The sequence below is a fragment of the Rhinatrema bivittatum genome, chromosome 4 (assembly GCF_901001135.1).
Source record: "Rhinatrema bivittatum chromosome 4, aRhiBiv1.1, whole genome shotgun sequence".
Classification (NCBI taxonomy): domain Eukaryota; kingdom Metazoa; phylum Chordata; class Amphibia; order Gymnophiona; family Rhinatrematidae; genus Rhinatrema; species Rhinatrema bivittatum.
In genome coordinates, this window is record NC_042618.1 from 370,795,246 (window position 1) to 370,812,525 (window position 17,280).

Genomic DNA, 17,280 nt, shown 5'->3' on the forward strand with positions numbered 1-17,280 from the left:
GATAAAAAGCAACTGATCATATCAAGCCTATTCTACATCCTCTTCACTGGCTCCCAGTAGAAAGCAGGATAACATTTAAAAAAAACCTCTGCTTTTGTCTATAAATGCTTGAATAAACAGGTCCCTGAATACCTCTCTCAAATTCACCCCTTAAATGCCTTGAAAGGAACTCCAGTCCACCGAAATGGCTCTTCTTCCCTCTCCTCCTCTGACTGTTGCCAGATTGTCCTGCAAGAGACTCCATGCTTTCAGCGGTTACACACTGAAAATTTGGAACAAAGTACCACTAACCCTGCACCTGTAGCCATATTATCATAAGTTAAGGAAAAAAGCTAAAGCACAACCGACGCTGGCAAAATTGAGCATTGGCTGTCAAACCCGCTGACAGCCGCCGCTCCTGTCCAAAAAGAGGCGCTTGGGATGCGCTGTTTTTACTGCCGGACCTAATTTGAATACAGAATCGCGCGCACAGGAGAGTGACCTGTGCGCGCGATTGGGAGAGCGGGCGTTTGCCCGCTCTCCCACAGACTTTACTGTATCGGCCCATCTAACAGAGACAGAACAATTGGCAACTATCTTCCTTGTCACCTCTCTTATGTATTTGAAACCAGTGCTGCTTTTGTTACTAAAGTGTTACTTGCCTTAGTGAAAGCTCTAATAGCACGTGTTAGAAAAGCATCCTCCACATCAGCTGGGATTGTCTGCAGACTCACTACACAGTGTAAAATACAAAGAATAGTTTGATGTTGGCCCTGTTTGGCAAAAAGAAAAAAAAAAACAATGTAAAGCAATTCAAGATGATTTTAAATACAGAACTATAACATTCATGGGAATATTTATTTAATACATTAGGCAGACACTTAGTCATGTTCAGTCAGACCGAACACATCTTGCTCCATTTGACAGCTCAGGGCTAGATTGTGGCAAATGTTTGAAACCTCTGAAGCCACTGACAAACATTGCCATCTTTTAGTTTACATCATAAAATATTTTTCCAATCTTGCTTATGTCTGTATAATTTTGCTTCTTTTTATGGTATGAGGAAAAGAAACCTCATATCAGTACAGGGAGGAGATCTCAGGGATGGGGAAAGGAGGGCTTGATGAACCTTGATCTCAACTAGCATGGCATTTCTTATATTCCTTTGGGGTAGGAGGAATGGGGAAAGAGAAGAAGAGAGGACCAGCAATGGGGAAGAAGTAGGTGATTATTGAAGATGGGGAAGGGGGGAATCAAGAACCTGAGATGGGGTAACAAGAGGGAAAGGGGGGTATGTTCTAGGATTGAAGAAGGGAAGAAAAGAAAGCAAGTCTGTAAACATGGCTCTCTGTAGACAGCAAGACTAATTAGCCATAATTCGTGAGTATCATCATCCAACGGCACTAACATGGATCCAGCTCTAAGGGCTCAGAAAAGTCTTACTGAGCATGCACAGGAGTTCCTGTATGAGCATGTTTCCTCGTGAGCCTCTCTTCCAAAACTTGCTTTGGCAAAGTAGTAAACTGTCAAAGGAAAATTGGTAGTTAAGTATGTATAGTTAATTCATCCTATGGAGAACCTGTTTACAGGTAAGCAAACTTGCTTTCTCTGTTGACAAGTAGATATGAATTAGTCAATGTGTGGTAAGTTCCAAGCTAAGGATTGCATTGCAGAGCAGAAATAGACAAACCGGATCTCACCAGTGGATAGCAGGGTGAATAGGTTGTGAAAACTGCTTGTCCAAATTGAATGACCCTTTGAGACATATTGTCAAGACAGTAGTGAGACAAAGTTGTGAACTGGGGACTAAGTGGCAATTTTGCATGTGTCTTCAGTGGAAATGGCCCTAAGATGAGTCGTTGAAATCACCATAGTTTTCATTCCGTGAGCTTTGATAGAGTCTGTAATCTGCAAACAAGCCAGAGCATAACAGCATGCTATACAGTTCAATTAGAGTTCTTTTGGAAACTGCCCTTTCCAATCTATTAGGATCAAAGGACACAAACAGTTGAGAAGACTGACAGCGAGACTGAATCCTCAGGTAATATGCTAGGGCTCTCTTGCAGTCTAAGGAGTGAAGAGCCCATTCTCTTCTGTGGACATGTGTTTTTGGAAAGAAAATAGGAAATATCATAGTTTGATTAATGTGAAATGCAGATGCCACCTTTGAAAGGAACTTGGGGTGAGTTTGAAGAACAACTCTGTTGTAAAAAACTGTAGATATGGTAAATAGGAAACCAGAACCTGTAATTCGTTCACTCTTTATGTTGAAGTGACGACAAAAGAAACAAAAATTTCCAGGTGAGACACTTCAAGTCCATCAACTTGACAGACTCGAGGAAAGGTTTCTTGAGTTGAGCTAGGACTATAGACTATATTGAAGTTCCAAGGCACTGGAAGTTTACTGATCAGAGGCTTAGAATGCCACAATCCTTAAATGAACTTTGAAACTAAAGGGTGGAGAGAGATTGGAGCCCCTCCCACCTGCTGGTGATATGCCATAATATCACTGAGATGAACCTTGACTGAAGAGGTGCTAATCAATAACCAACCTCGTTCCCTTGTCCAATAATTCGTCAACCAATAACCATTCAAGGAAACCTCTTGTTACGTGGTTTCTTTTGTGCGGTGGCTAGCGTAGCGTCAGCCTCTGTCTTGGCTTGACCCTATGGGCTAGCTTCCGCTTCTATTTTTATATTTGTGCTCTTTAACAATTAGAGCACAAATATAAAAATAGAAAAAAATGGTTTTCAAATAAATATTAAAGAATAAAAACGCGGAAGCTAGCCCATAGGGTCAAGCCAAGACAGAGGCTGACGCTACGCTAGCCACCGCACAAAAGAAACCACGTAACAAGAGGTTTCCATGAAGAGGTGCTAAGACAAGTCCTCTTTCAAAATTAGCCCATGATGCCTGGAAATCTTCTGCAAAAGTCTGGCCACAGAGAGAACCCTGAACTGGCCAGTCTTGAATTAGGAGCACTTGGCTTCTTTCGGATTCCAAGTTCCTTCAGCTACTATATAGTGAGTGTCCCAGTTCCAGAAACTGGAGATTCAAGATTCAGGATCCACTCCCATTTTCAGGATCTTGCACATTTGCAACCAAAGCAAACCTCTCTCTGGCTTAAGATATGAGAGGGAGTCTCATAAAAAAGACCTGGTTCTGAGGAGACCACTTTGAGAGCAAGTTACTCTGGCAAGGGTTTCATATGCACCTTTGCTCAAGACACTAAATCCAAGGCAAGCCACCATGGAACCCAATACCTAAAGATAAATCCACACTGTAGATCTTTGAATTCTCAATAAACAATACCCTTGGTTCTGCAACTTCCAAATCTTTATGTCTGTCAACTGGACCCAGCCTTTCCTGATATTGAACCAAATTCCCAAGTACTCCAAAGATCAAGAGGGAAGCAAGATTCTGACAAATGCCCACTGTACAGAGTGTGGTCTCCCACACCTTCATTGGAAGGTCTGAGAACTTCCAGACTGCCCCAAGACTTCATTTTCACCTCCCTTCTTGGAGTTCTGAAAGGACTGCAATTTACCAGAGCATCTAGACTGCTGGCCATGCATCAACCTCCCTGACTTTACATGCTTGCAATCCCTAAAGTGGCTCTAAATCCATAGCTGGGTGGAATGTCCTCTTAGACTTGTCTTCAGAGAATCTGGGGACTTTCGATTCTCAACTTAATCAAAGGGAGTCGGCGGTTAACCACAACCACCAAAATCAAGAACAAAAAATGTGGAACCTAGCAAATATTTTAAATGATAGCCTAAGAAGGTGTCAGCAAGTCTGACGTTGTGTGACTTCTAAAAGACACCAACCGGTCTTCTCAATCATTCATCTTCATCAACTTTTAATACTTCAAAAAATTATTTTATAACTTTTTTCCATTTTTTCTTAAAATATAGTCCTCCATCCATAGAGATTATGATGATCCAGACTCTTGAGAATATTTTATTTACATAGCGCAACACGGCCAGTGTTTCGCTTATTAGCTTCTTCAGGGGCATGCGAAAAACATTTGAACAAGAGTCATTAACCCATTTAAAAGGGACGTAACGTCTCAACCATCTCATCAGGAGCATGCCACTGAAGAAACTAATAAGCGAAACACTGGCTGTGTTGGGCTATGTAAATATGTAAATAAAATATTCTCAAGAGTCTGGATCATAATGGATGGAGGACTATTTTAAGAAAAAATGAAAAAAAAGTTATAAAATAATTTTTTGAAGTATTAAAAGTTGATGAAGGTGAATGAGAAGACCGGTTGGTGTCTTATTTAGAAGTCACACAACGTCAGGTTTGCTGACACCTTCTTAGGCTATTATTTAAAATATTTGCTGGGTTCCCCCAATGTTTTCACCAAATTATCTAAATCTTCTCCAAAAAGAAAATTTCCCTATAAGGAACATTTGTTCCACCTTCCCTTGGAAATTGAAACTGACCAGTTATGCAGCCATAGCAAATAATGGGCAGCTTCAATGGAAGCCATACTCCTAGCTGAAATCTTGAGCAATTCATATGAGGTGTCTGCAAAAAAGGTCACTCCCTCCTCCATACCATCTGAGCTACATCCTCCAAGATCATCCCCCCCTATTCTTTTCTCATTTCGCTCTGGATTCCCAGGAGGAGTTCTTGGGGAGGAGGTCCCGCAGGAGAGAAACACAGAGCTGTCCTATAGAAAAGAGCCTGATGCAAACCCTTCACAAACTCTGTGGGAACAGAAGGGCAGGAAGAGGAAGGAATTACATTTTCACTTGAAGAAATGGGAACTGCTCCTCTTGCAACTCCATCCGGAAGAGCCACAGTCTAGACTGCTGCAATGTCCGAGTCTGCCAGAACCAGCACAGGAGGCCCCTGATCTCAGCTACTCCCTTCTCATGGTTGTAATCTGGCCATTGTTCCTGCCATGGCAGCAAGCATACCAGTGGGAACAGCTTACAGATGACCCTACCGATGCGGCCTTCTGGGGGCAGACAACCCCACATACTGTCCTTTCCTCCCCCACAAGATTTACAGAGGCTTCCCTCGCCCACTGCCTGACAGCGTGATCCAAATGCACTGCAAACCATTGAGCGCTTCCTGCTCTCCTGAAGAGACATCCTCTCCTCCCTCAGCCCATAGTTCCTCAGATGGCAAAACATTATTTTGCCATCCGCTTTTTTTTTTTTTTTAATAGTTTCAACAAGTATGAACCAGACACAGCCAAGAGAATGGAGGAAAAATAGAGAGGGAAATCTTTAGTTAAAAAAAAAAAACAAAAAACAGACCACAGAAGAGGAGAGAAAAAGCATAGGAAGGTGGAGGCAGGAGGAAAGAAGGGTAATTCCAGCAATCGTAGTCAGGAAAAATCTTATTCCAACAACCAAAAGCTCTCTGGAGAGGGAGTACAAGACTTTCAACTGAGGAGCTGCCATCCAAATTTCTCTTTCACCAGACCTAAGCTCACAGCACAGTATGCTTGCCTGCCATCTGCTGGAACCAGAGATTAGTGGCAGACCGAAGTCAGCATGGGAGCCTATAAAGAGTAATATCAGCAAACCTGCTAGTCTCTATTTCCATCTGCTGATTGGGAGGCATAACCCAGGTGCCTGGACTGGTCTGGCTGAATGAAGAGGAATATAGCATTATATACCATTGGAAGAGGAGAATATATTTAAGACTAGGCCAGCCATGGAACACTGTGGCAGTATTGTGATATGGTAGAGGCTCTATCTTTCTCACAGTTTCAATGTAACATATGATTTCTTCAACTTCATTCTTTGAAGCTCACTAGCTTCCCTGTTTAGACAAACTTCTGGTTATAAAATTATGTCTAAAGGAGAAATCAAGCTGTTGCACCTCATTTCAGCCAGTTGCGATATGAAAGACTGTATTTAGCCATCAGATGCACACAGTACTCTGTACAATCTGAAACCTACTTCCAGTTGAACTTCAAATGCAGTTAGTCAACCTGCACAATGAAACATTAATGCATATTTGCTTCATTCTACAATCCATGTCAAATGCATTGGATATACAAAAGAAAATGCATTTTAATCTTAGTAAGGGAAAGAAAGCTAAATGAGGATTAGAATTCAAAAGGAATGCATTTTAAACTCCATTTTAGAGAAGTTTAATGTGGACTATAATGTAATACACAGATGCATATTGGGTTAGATTTTCAAAACAGCACGTGGGTGTACATGTGCGCGCACTACCTGTCGTGCACACATGTACGCTCGTTTTTATAACATGCGCGGCGCATGTTATAAAATTAGGAGTCGGCGCGCGCAAGGGGGTGCACAATTGTGCACCTTGTGTGCGCAGAGCTGCACTGCCTTCCCCCGGTTCCCTCCCAGGCTGCTCCAAAATTGGAGCGGCCTCAGAGGGAACTTCCCTAACCCCCCCCACCCCACCTTTCCCCCTACCGTTCTCTTTTTTTTTTTTTTTTTTATTCTAAAACTTACTTCAGCCTTGGGGCTGAAGTAGGTTGCGTGCACCGGCCAAGTGCCGGCACGCGATCCCCAGCACAGCGGCAAATGGCCACTGTGCCGAGAGCCGCTGTCCCCGCCCCCAGACCACCCTGTCCCGCCCCTTTTTTAAAGCCCTGGGACTTACACACTTCCCCGGGCCTTTTGAAAATAGGCCCAACAAGCATAACCTTTTTAAAGTCCGGCCCATTACCTTCTGCTACTGGTGTAGAACATCCTAACATCAAATATTTAAATATCTACAAAAGCTTAGCAACAGAAGAGCCTGAAGGGGCACAAGTATATACAAGTTACTGCACCAGGAAGTAAACTGGGAAGACTGGACAGGCCTTATGATCTATATTTGCCACTATAGTCTATGTTTCTATAATTACCTTTTCTAGAAGGTTCAGTGCATCCTGTGGTTTTGTGCATTTGTTTGCTAACATGGCAATGTCCTCTTTGGTTATTATAGGCTCTTTCAGCTGCTCTATCCATGACCACATCAAACTACAAAGTATAAAAGGATCTCTCTCCATGCAGATCTTATCCCACGCTCCTTCACGAGAATTCAGTTCTTTCTAAAGACACCAAAAGAAAATAAAAACAAAAAAAACATACCTGTAGCATATTTAAATTGAAATTTTAAATGTGTGGAAAAGTACGGGAGTAAATCTACCAGACAGAACTGAATAGCTTTTATGTAAGGTGAATAAAAAACAGGTAGCTCAAGAATTGTGTACACCAGAAGCTAGGGTGGTTACAACGTTAATGTTTCTAGAAGACAGCATTAAGCTTTCAGTTTTAAGCTCTCTCTGTACCCAACCCAAAGTGACTGGTACTCTAAGTGCCACCTACCTGTAAAAGTGAAAGAGAGGAACAAAAAAAGCTAGGAAATATTTACTGTAACTGATTTATGTCCTTTACCAACAACATATAGGATGCATGATACAGATACAAATTAAACCTACCATATGGAATTAAGCCAAGTGTTTCACAAATCTGTGCTGGTGGCAAAATTAACCAGTCTAGCTTTCTGGATATCCACAATAAATGAAAATGAGACAGATTTGTATACACTGGGGTTTCCAATGTAGCAAATCTCTCTCATACATATTCATTGTGGCTATTTAGATGTGCCTCCAAAATTGGGTTAAGAATGTCTACACTCACAATTGTTGACCTCTACTACTAAGGAAAATGTCACAATTCCTAAAACACTACCCATTTGTTGTAACAAAGCAAGACGGCAAGAAATAAAAAAGTTACAAAATGAATATGAACAACAAAATATCATCCTTTATTTTTGCTTCCAAAATTTTATATCAAGCACTACTGCTAGTAGTAGATTTAGACACAGGAACATGAAATGGAATGATCTGGGTAAGGTCTACAGCCTTGGCCACATTTAGTCATATTCAAGGTAATTTTTTTTTTTTAACTGCCTGCATTATTGTAAATTGTTTTTGAGTACCGTATTTTTCGCTCCATAAGACGCACCTGACCATAAGACGCACCTAGGATTCAGAGAGGGAAAATTTAAAAAAAAAAAATTGTGCTAAACCGGCTCTGCGTCTGGGCGTCTTATGGAGCAAATTAGGGGAGTGCATAGTTTTTTTTTTCTCCCCATTTTGTTTTCGGGTCTGGGGAGGGCCATTTCGGTCCACTCCCCAGATCAGAAAATTTTTCTTTCTGTGGGAACCCCCAAACCCCCCCCCCCATCCCAACCCTTTAAATTAACAACCTCCACCCTCCTGACCCCCCCAAGACCTGCCGAATTAATTTCCTGCAACCCCCCACCCTCCTGACCCCCCCAAGACCTGCCAAACGTCCCTGGTGGTCCAGGAGCGGTCCGGGAACGATCTCCTGGGCGTGAGCCGTCGGCTGCCAGTAAACAAAATGGCGCCGACGGCCCTATGCCCTCACTATGTCACTGAGACCGACCGCTGCTATTGGTCGGTCTCAGTGACATAGTGAGGGCATAGGGCCGTCGGCGCCATTTTGTTTACTGGCAGCCGACGGCCCTATGCCCTCACTATGTCACTGAGACCGATCGCTGCTATTGGTCGGTCTCAGTGACATAGTGAGGGCATAGGGCCGTCGGCTGCCAGTAAACAAAATGGCGCCGACGGCCCTATGCCCTCACTATGTCACTGAGACCGACCGCTGCTATTGGTCGGTCTCAGTGACATAGTGAGGGCATAGGGCCGTCGGCGCCATTTTGTTTACTGGCAGCCGACGGCTCACGCCCAGGAGATCGTTCCCGGACCGCTCCTGGACCCCCGCTGGACCACCAGGGACGTTTGGCAGGTCTTGGGGGGTCAGGAGGGTGGGGGGTTGCAGGAAATTAATTCGGCAGGTCTTGGGGGAGTCGGGGGGGGGGTGTTTGTTAGATTTTTGTTTGGTTTTTTTTTTATATTCGCTCCATAAGACGCACATACATTTTCCCCCCACCTTTGGGGGAAAAAAAGTGCGTCTTATGGAGCGAAAAATACGGTACTTTATGCCAGTTTGCATACTTTCCTTTGAAAACTGTCCCACCAAAACTACCCACACAGAATTACACCTGCCAATTTGTGCGCAGGTAATTTCTAGAGAAAAGTATGTGCACACTAGAAAATGCAAAAGTATGTACATAATTCCAAACCCCTTTAAAACTCCGCCTCTTCAAATGCAGGTAAAAGTATGCGCACAGAAGCCCTATGGAGGTAATATTCAACTACCAGCTGCTGTGGCCGGCTTTGGTGAGATTATTCAGCAGTGTAGCCCATCATTGAATATACCCAACTATCTTAAAGTTAGCCGAATAAGTTTATTCTGCTAACTTTAGGACTACTTTACAGCACAATCAGAGTTAGCCGGATAACTTAACTGGCTAACTTAACTCCGTCCTAGAACGCCCCCAGAAAGTCCCTGCGTTATCTGGCTAAAATTTAGCCATAAGAGGCAGAAATATTTAAAAGTCAACATTTAACCAGATAACACAAGTTATCAGGTTAAAGACTGCTGAATATGGACCCTTATATGTGTACTTTTACTGCATATCAGACGGGCAATTTTGTAAAATTGCATTTCCAATGTTTACCCATAGAAATACTTTGAAAATTACCCTCAATTAACATGGTAACACTGCAGCTCAACACTATTATCCTGCATGGTTTAAATAAAGACAGATTGGTATACTCTTCATCAGAATTAAAATAAAAAAATTACAATTTTGTTATAGTGGGGGTCACAAGCCTTGCTCCATCAGCTCTCTCCTACCTTTTTGTTCTTTAAAATGGTGACAATGCCCTTTTATTTGTTCCAACCTTGCAAGAATGCTGATAAGTGCAGTAGAGGTTTGCTCTGAGTAAAATCATATTTCCGAACTAACCACATCGTTCATCAAAATGAGTTATGGCGTTAATGCGCGCAATAATGCCATAATGCATGCGAAAAGTACAGTAATGCATGGCATGAATGCAAATTTTTGAGGGGGCGGGATTGGGGGAGTTTGGGCAGGATTTAGTTAAATTAGGGGCAATATCGCATGGTGCAATAGCATAACACATGCTATTGCATGGTTTTAACATTGGAAATAACTACACCAACTTTTTGGAATTGTATTTTGGCCATTTCTGGGCTTGGGGAGGGAGAAGAGAAGAGCGGACGAGAGAGAGGGTGGGGGAGTGCGAGAGAGAAAGAGAAGAGAGAACGAGAGAGACTCTGGGGAGGGCCTCACTGTGTGCACCTATTTATCTCTCTATAGGAGGGCCACTTAATAGGTCCAGGTGAGGTATTGGTCTAGGGTTTAGGGGCCAGTTTCGCATGCAGAGTGAGACGTGCAAACAGCACAGTACACCTTGGTGAAGATTTGACGTCATTTGGATGAAATTTTGTACTATGTTTTCTCACCCTCGCTTGATGGTACCCATCAAGCGAGTGTGAGATGGACTCCATAATCATGCGGTAACTCAAAAATGTCTATAAACATGCCCCTTTTCCTTACCGTAGGAACTGCCAATGCGTAAGTAACACATTTCAATGAATCTAGGGGTAAGTTAACTACACTAGACTTTAGTTGTCAGTCACATGAATATAAAGTCATGTTTCTCATAGTCTTGATTGATATGAACTATATATAAAGAAGTGCAACCATTATATGTATTTGCTCAGTTATGCTTCATGATTATGCTTTATGAGAAATATTAATTTCTTGTGCTCCTGATACAGATGACAAAAAATGGGTATATATGTATGATCATTGATTATACCATTCAGACACAGCCTTGTTAAGTCTTAGGATACTACGTTAATGAGTCAGGGTCTGTTTATATGAAGCCATACAAAATTAAGCAAAATTAGACAGATTTGATATACTCTTTTCTAACGAAGTCTTAACCTCTACACATGGTGAATCTGGCTTCCCAACAGGTAGAATAAGCAATGCTAGAGGTGATCACTCCGAGAGAGGAGGCAACCGCTCTTCCATTGTAAGGCCATCTTGTCATTGGAAGTAACTCCAATGGTCCTTCCTGCATAGTGGCATTACTATATTAAGACAGCAAGCTGATGCAGCATTGAGGAAGGGGGACACCCCTCTCTAGGCCAGCTGTATGTGTTGAGGGGGGACCACCACCACCCACACAGGCATGTATTTGGAGGGAGGAGACTGGCTAGTTGGTTGGGGGGAAGGGGGTTAAATTTGCCACTGAGAATACCAATGTGAGGCAATGCTGGGTTTCCAGTCTGAGTGGATGCAAAAACCTTCTCATGTTCTGCTGTGAACTGAAAGAAGGATTATATTGCTACTGGTGTATTCCCTGCCCCCATTTCTTGCAACTAGAAAAAAGCACAGCCTCTGCTGAATGCACAGTTTTGCAGTTTATTTGAGCCATGGTTTGCTGCTTTTGTTGTGATTTATAAGTAAGGCAAAGACAGAATTTGAAAAGAAGCTTGCAAAAAGCTAATAAAAATGTTTACAGGTACATTAAAGCAAACATTCTGCAAGGGAGTCAGTTGAACAATTGGATGATCAAGGGATAGAAGGGGCACCAAGGGAGAACAAAACCATAGCAGAAATTAAAATGTTTTGCTTTTGTCTTTACTGAGGAAGGTATAAGGCAGATATCCATGCCAGGATATAGGTAATTCAGAGGAACCTGGAAGATGTAATAGGGCAAAATGACAAATTAAAAAGTAGACCAGATGGAATACATCCCATTTTGCCAACAGAACTATGAAATAAAATTACAGACCTAGTATGAGAAATCTATTAAATGATCATTAAAATCAGCTATAGTCCCTGAAGATTGGAGAGTGGCCAACATAATGCCAGTTTTTAAAAAGGGATTCAGGTGATCCAGGAAATTACAGACTGGTAAGTGATGTCAGTGCTGGGAAAAATGGTTGAAACTATTATAAAGAACAACATTTCTGAACATATAGTTATAATTTTATGGGACAAACCCAACATGGATTTAGCAAAGGGAAGTCGTGCCTCAGTAATCTGCTACATGTTTTGGAAAGCGTGAATAATGAATAAACATGTTGAAAAAAGGTGAGCAAGCTGATATAGTGTATCTGGATTTAAGAAAGCATCTGACAAGGTACCTCATGAGAGACTCTTGAGAAAACTAAAAAGTTATGAGATAAGAGGCAACGTTCTATTGTGGACTGAGAACTGGTTAAAGGATAGAAACAGAGAGTAGGTCTAAATGATCAATTTTCTCAGTGGAGAATGTGAATAGTGGAATTCCCCAGGGATCTGTGCTTTATAACATATTTATAAATGAGCTACAGATGGGAACGGCAAGTGAGGCAATCAAAATTTTCTGATGATACAAAATTATTCAAAGTTATTAAATCAAAAGAGGATTGTGAGAAATCGCAAAAGGACCTTATAAGATTGGGTTTCCAAATGGCAGACATTTAATGTGGATAAGGGCTAAGTAAAGAAGGTAGGGAAAAGCAACCCAAATTATAGCTACACAATATAAAGATTCCACAATGAGCGTCAACACCCAGGAAAAGGATCTAGGTGTCATCATGGATAACATGTTTAAATCCTTTGCTTGGTGTATGTCAGCAGCCAAAAAGCAAATAAAATGCTGGGAATTATTAGGAAAGGAATGGAGAATAGAACAAAGAATATCATAATGCACCTATACTGCTCCATAGTGGGACTGCACTTTCAGTAGTGTGTGCAATTCTGGCGACCGCATCTCAAATAAAAAAAAAATAGTGGAATTAGAAAAGATGCAGAGAAGGGCGACCAAAATGATAAAAGGGGATGGAATGATTCCCCTATGAGAAAAGACGAAAGAGGTTAGAGGTCTTCAGCTTGGAGAAGAGATGACCGAGGGAAGATATGATAGAGGTCTATAAATTAATGAGTAGAATGGAACAGGTAAATGCAAATTGGTTGTTTACTCTCTCAAAAATTACAAAGACTGGGGAAAAACAATGAAGTTACTAGCCAAGACAAATAGGAGAAAATATTTTTTTTATTCTGTATATAATTAAACTCTGGAATTCATTACTGGAGTATATGGTAAAAACTGTTAGTGTAGCTGGGTTTTAAAACAGTTTGAACAAGTTTCTGGAAGAAAAGTCCACAAATCATTATTAAGGTGGACTTGGGGAAATCCACTGCTTATCCCTGGGATAAACAGCATGGAATCAATCTTTTGGGATCCTGCCAGGTACTTGTGACCTGCATTGGCCATTGTTGGAAACAGGATGCTGGGCTTGATGGACCTTTGATCCGACCCAGTATGGCAAATGTTATGTTCTTATAATCTGAGACCTTATGCATTAAATACATAAGAAATCTATTCATAATGGGGATAAGTTTAATTAAGTGTAAAGTCAACTTGCAGACCACACATTTTCAAAGCAAAATTGCAAGAATATATTCATCTGAAAATTATCCTTCCAAAACAACCCACACACAATAATCCCTGCTATTTAGTGTATATAGTTTCCCTGAGAGAATGTATGTGCATAATTTTTGAAATAAAAAAGTATGCATATAAGTCAACTGCCCTCATACTCCATCATACAGGTCTTGGTTCATTTTCCACTCTATTTGCAAATCTTCCACGATAACGCTGTTCTTCAAACACATCCAAATTTCTGCCCAAAGTTGTGTCAGCTTTTCATATCAGCCAAACCATCAACCTCCTACCTATTTTTCCAAAGCCACATAAGAATGGAAGAGGGGAGGAGGAGTAGCCTAGTGGTTAGAGCAGTGGGCTACGAACCAGGAGACCAGGGTTCAAGTCCTGCTGTCACTCCTTGTGATCTTGGCCAAGTCACTTTACCCTCCATTGCCTCAGGTACAAACTTAGATTGTAAGCCCTCTGGGGAAATATCTTCCAGTACCTGAATGTAAACAGATGTGATCTCAGATCGAATGTCGGTATATAAAAATAATAAATAATCCCTTGGAAAGCATCTTCCCCTAAACATGTAAACGTATGTGCACTTCAGTTGTGCAATCTTCTAAAGGGCCATTTCTGTGAGTGAAGAACAATTTTAACCCAAAGAAGTCCCTTTGAAAATCATCCTCTATGACAGTAATTTTCAGAGTCCTAAGTTCTTGCAACCTGATTTTCAAAGGGAAACTCCCTGTGCAGTTTCCCTGAAAATCCCTTCAACTGCAGTGCTGTGGGGTTTTTTTTAAATCTATGTAATTTGCAGAATGTAATCCCCACTCATACTTGAGCAGCTTGCCCAGCATCCAGCTCTGCCCGTTTACTCTGTGTGGTATTGACAGCATGTGTACTTCCAAAGAGGCCTTCTAAATTGCCCCCCTGTGTTTTGTTAAATGTAAGTTTGCTGTATCTTCTGATCAGCTAGTTGCCGTTTCATCTACATCATAATGAAGTCAATAAAAATTGCTGATTTTTACATTTAACTGGAGCTGGTATTTGTGAATTGGAAAAACTGAGCTGCATGAAGGTTCTATTAAACATATATGACCTTTTCGCTTTTCTGTCACAATATGATTTTGTAAATGCATAATACATGTGTAGGTCTAAAATCTTTCTTGGTATGGACTTGCAAATTAATATGTGAAGTGTTGGTTCTCAATAATTCTTGCTTATAAAACAAACCCCCTTTTTTCTCAAACTAACACTTTTGTTTAGATCAGTCATCAAAATAAAGAACCAATTTTGATGGTGTGATGAAAAAGCTAACATTATGGGGGCAATTTTTAAAGGGATTTCAGCAGGAAAATGTGGGGTACAGAATATCCATGGCACTGGATGCTGTGGGATTTTCAAAAGGAGAACTATGCAGGGAGTGCCTAATTATAGTTTAACAGTTTCTATTTTTGCTGACCCTGAAATGTCTTTTTTTTTGTACTTTCTGGCTGTCACAAAAATCAAAGATTTTGTCCAAAAACCACAGGACAAAGGCTGCAGGAAATATGGTTTTAAAACCATTTTCTCCTAAGGACATCTGGGGACAGATGCAAAGCTCTTTTAGGGCTGGTTCTTACTCCTTAAAACCCAGAACTGGAAAAAAGACTAAGCAAAGAGCACACAAGGAGAAAAGGTTTATGCTTAAAAATCTTTGTTTAGAGTGCTACTGTGATGGATAACTCAGACCTCACTATATTTCGTATTCAAATATTGTGGTGTTTATTGCTTTCTTGTCTAAGCTAATGTTTTTAGGTCAAATTCACTTGCTGGTTTTGCCACTAGTCTCATCTGTTAGGGGAGCAACCACAAACTCCATATCCTGAAATCAACTTTACTTGCTGTACCATGCTAGTAACACTGGAAACAAAACATTTGGTAGCCTTAACACTGGGCATTCTCACATTTCTTCAAATATGGCTCTGCCATGCTCATTTAGGGTTGCACTAAAGGCAGGTAGAGAGGGGGATACACTTTGGCACTGGAACATATGTTCAATTACTAAACCAAAGCTGTAATGTCTTGTAAACTAAACAAACCTGCAACAAATATCACTTTTAAAACTTTTGCATTTTAAAGCGGTGGGGCTACCTAATGGACATACCTCACAGGGCCTCAAAATGTCTTTCTGTGGCTTAAACTCCGTAAATATATACATAAATGTACCTGCCACATTTTAACTTTTTCCTTGACTTCTTCAGATGCAAATTCATTTTTTTCTGCAAGTGCTTTAGCTGCCGATGTTCTCCTGGCCTCAATACTTAATTCTGATTGCAGACTAACATGTGGAATTTCTTCAAGTTTCTGGCTTTCACATCCAACATAAAAGTTTGCTTTTTCAGTTTTAGAATCACTGTCTTGAAACATACATGCAGATTTGCCATACACTGAAATTCTCTCTCTGTTGTCACCATCAGCACAAGTGTACTTTTCAACTTTCTCTGCAAGTCTATTTGTCAACACATCATTTCTGAAATCACAAGTTAGTATTTCTGGCTTCTCGGTATTTGGTGTGGAATAGAATCCTGCAGAAAAAGTTCTGCTGCGTTTTATTTCCTTTGGGAACTTTCTCCTATGGAAAAGTGGAGATCCAACTCTCTGCCCTTCTAAACTGTTCGCTTTATTAATAATCCGGAAAGAAAAGGTGTTGCGCACTAGGGCCTCGTTATGAAAATCCTTTGGAGGTATTTGTTTCACAGGTTCATCAGCACTTGAAACAAAACAATGTTTCACACTTTTCTGCTGCTGAAATATTCCCAGGTATGGTATCTGTGCAGGTACTGTCCATGGAGTTTCCCCTTGCTCCAGAAGAAATTCAGCTCTCTTTAAATCAGATTCACTATAGCTTAAGCGCTTTTTTAAGTGTGATAAAGGCTGAAGACATTCAACATTACGCCTCTTCCAAAGAGGGTCAAATTCTTGTTCACTAGGCAGTACAGAATCATGGGCAACAAATGATGATGTCGATATCGAATGGTCCAATGAATTTTCTGTATCAAGGTCCTCTCCCAACACTTTATCCAGTTGCATCGTAGTCAACTGAGAAACAGTCTTTTCAATTTCAGCTGACAGATCTGATATGTCCAAGACTTCCTCCTCCATCACTTGCCTGTTTTCAGCCATGTCCAACAGCAGTTTGCAAACTAGGTGAACAAGTTTTGGCACATATTTGAGTTGGCGAGCTTCATAACCATGGAGTAGATGCCGCTGCCGAATTAGATATTGAGACAAAGTAACAGAATGTACTTTGGGTTCACAGCAAGCAAATACATTTCGTAGAGGAATCAGGAACTGGGTAAACTCTTGTACACACAATAGTTGTACTCTTGTCTGAATGGCATTTGGTCTTTTTGCTCGAACAAAAAGGATTGCTTGATCTGCTGTCATTCTTGTTGCAAAAATTAAGTAACAGGCTATTAAAACACCTAAAAAAGTTTAAATACAATGTTAATTTTGGATTGTATTTTTACTCCGAATGCATGTGCATTAAAGATTATATTACGGACCAATTTACTAAGGCTTTTTCCTATTCTGGGGACAGTTTTCAAGAGCTCATACTATTTGCAATGTACATTGGACTTTTAGTCTGTGTACACTGCAGCAAGCTTTCAAAGGGAAACCATGCACAGAGTTTCCCTTCGAACATTAGTAAGGACAAAATACATGCATTAAAAGTGCCTGCATATGTTGCAACTGCTAGTATAGTGCAAGTACATTTGAAATTGTCAAATATACACACTATTTACTGTTCCAACCTAATCAGACCCCTGGGAATGCCTCTCTTTAGTTCAACTAATCTAAAAGTAAAATAACAACACAAAATAACCAATTATTTAACAGAAAGAAATGTATGCTACTACCCTAAAACTAATTACACAGGATAAAACCATATATACAGTAAAATATTATCTTTATATACATAATGGCTTAAG

General features: G+C 40.8%; 1 protein-coding gene across 4 annotated transcripts in view; it reads right to left on the reverse strand.

Annotated features, from left to right (window-relative positions):
- Positions 1–17,280, reverse strand: part of PTPDC1 (protein tyrosine phosphatase domain containing 1) — a 91,524-nt gene that overhangs the window by 6,558 nt on the left and 67,686 nt on the right. For 3 of the 4 annotated variants that reach the window (XM_029600840.1, XM_029600839.1, XM_029600843.1), the window contains exons 7-9: positions 15,515–16,773; positions 6,833–7,018; positions 642–752 (exon numbers count right to left, since the gene is read on the reverse strand). In XM_029600840.1, coding sequence (XP_029456700.1) covers positions 642–752; positions 6,833–7,018; positions 15,515–16,773 — 1,556 coding nt within the window. Of the gene's footprint in view, positions 1–641; positions 753–6,832; positions 7,019–15,452; positions 16,774–17,280 lie in introns of those variants that run through there. The other variant, XM_029600841.1, reaches the window with a different exon arrangement.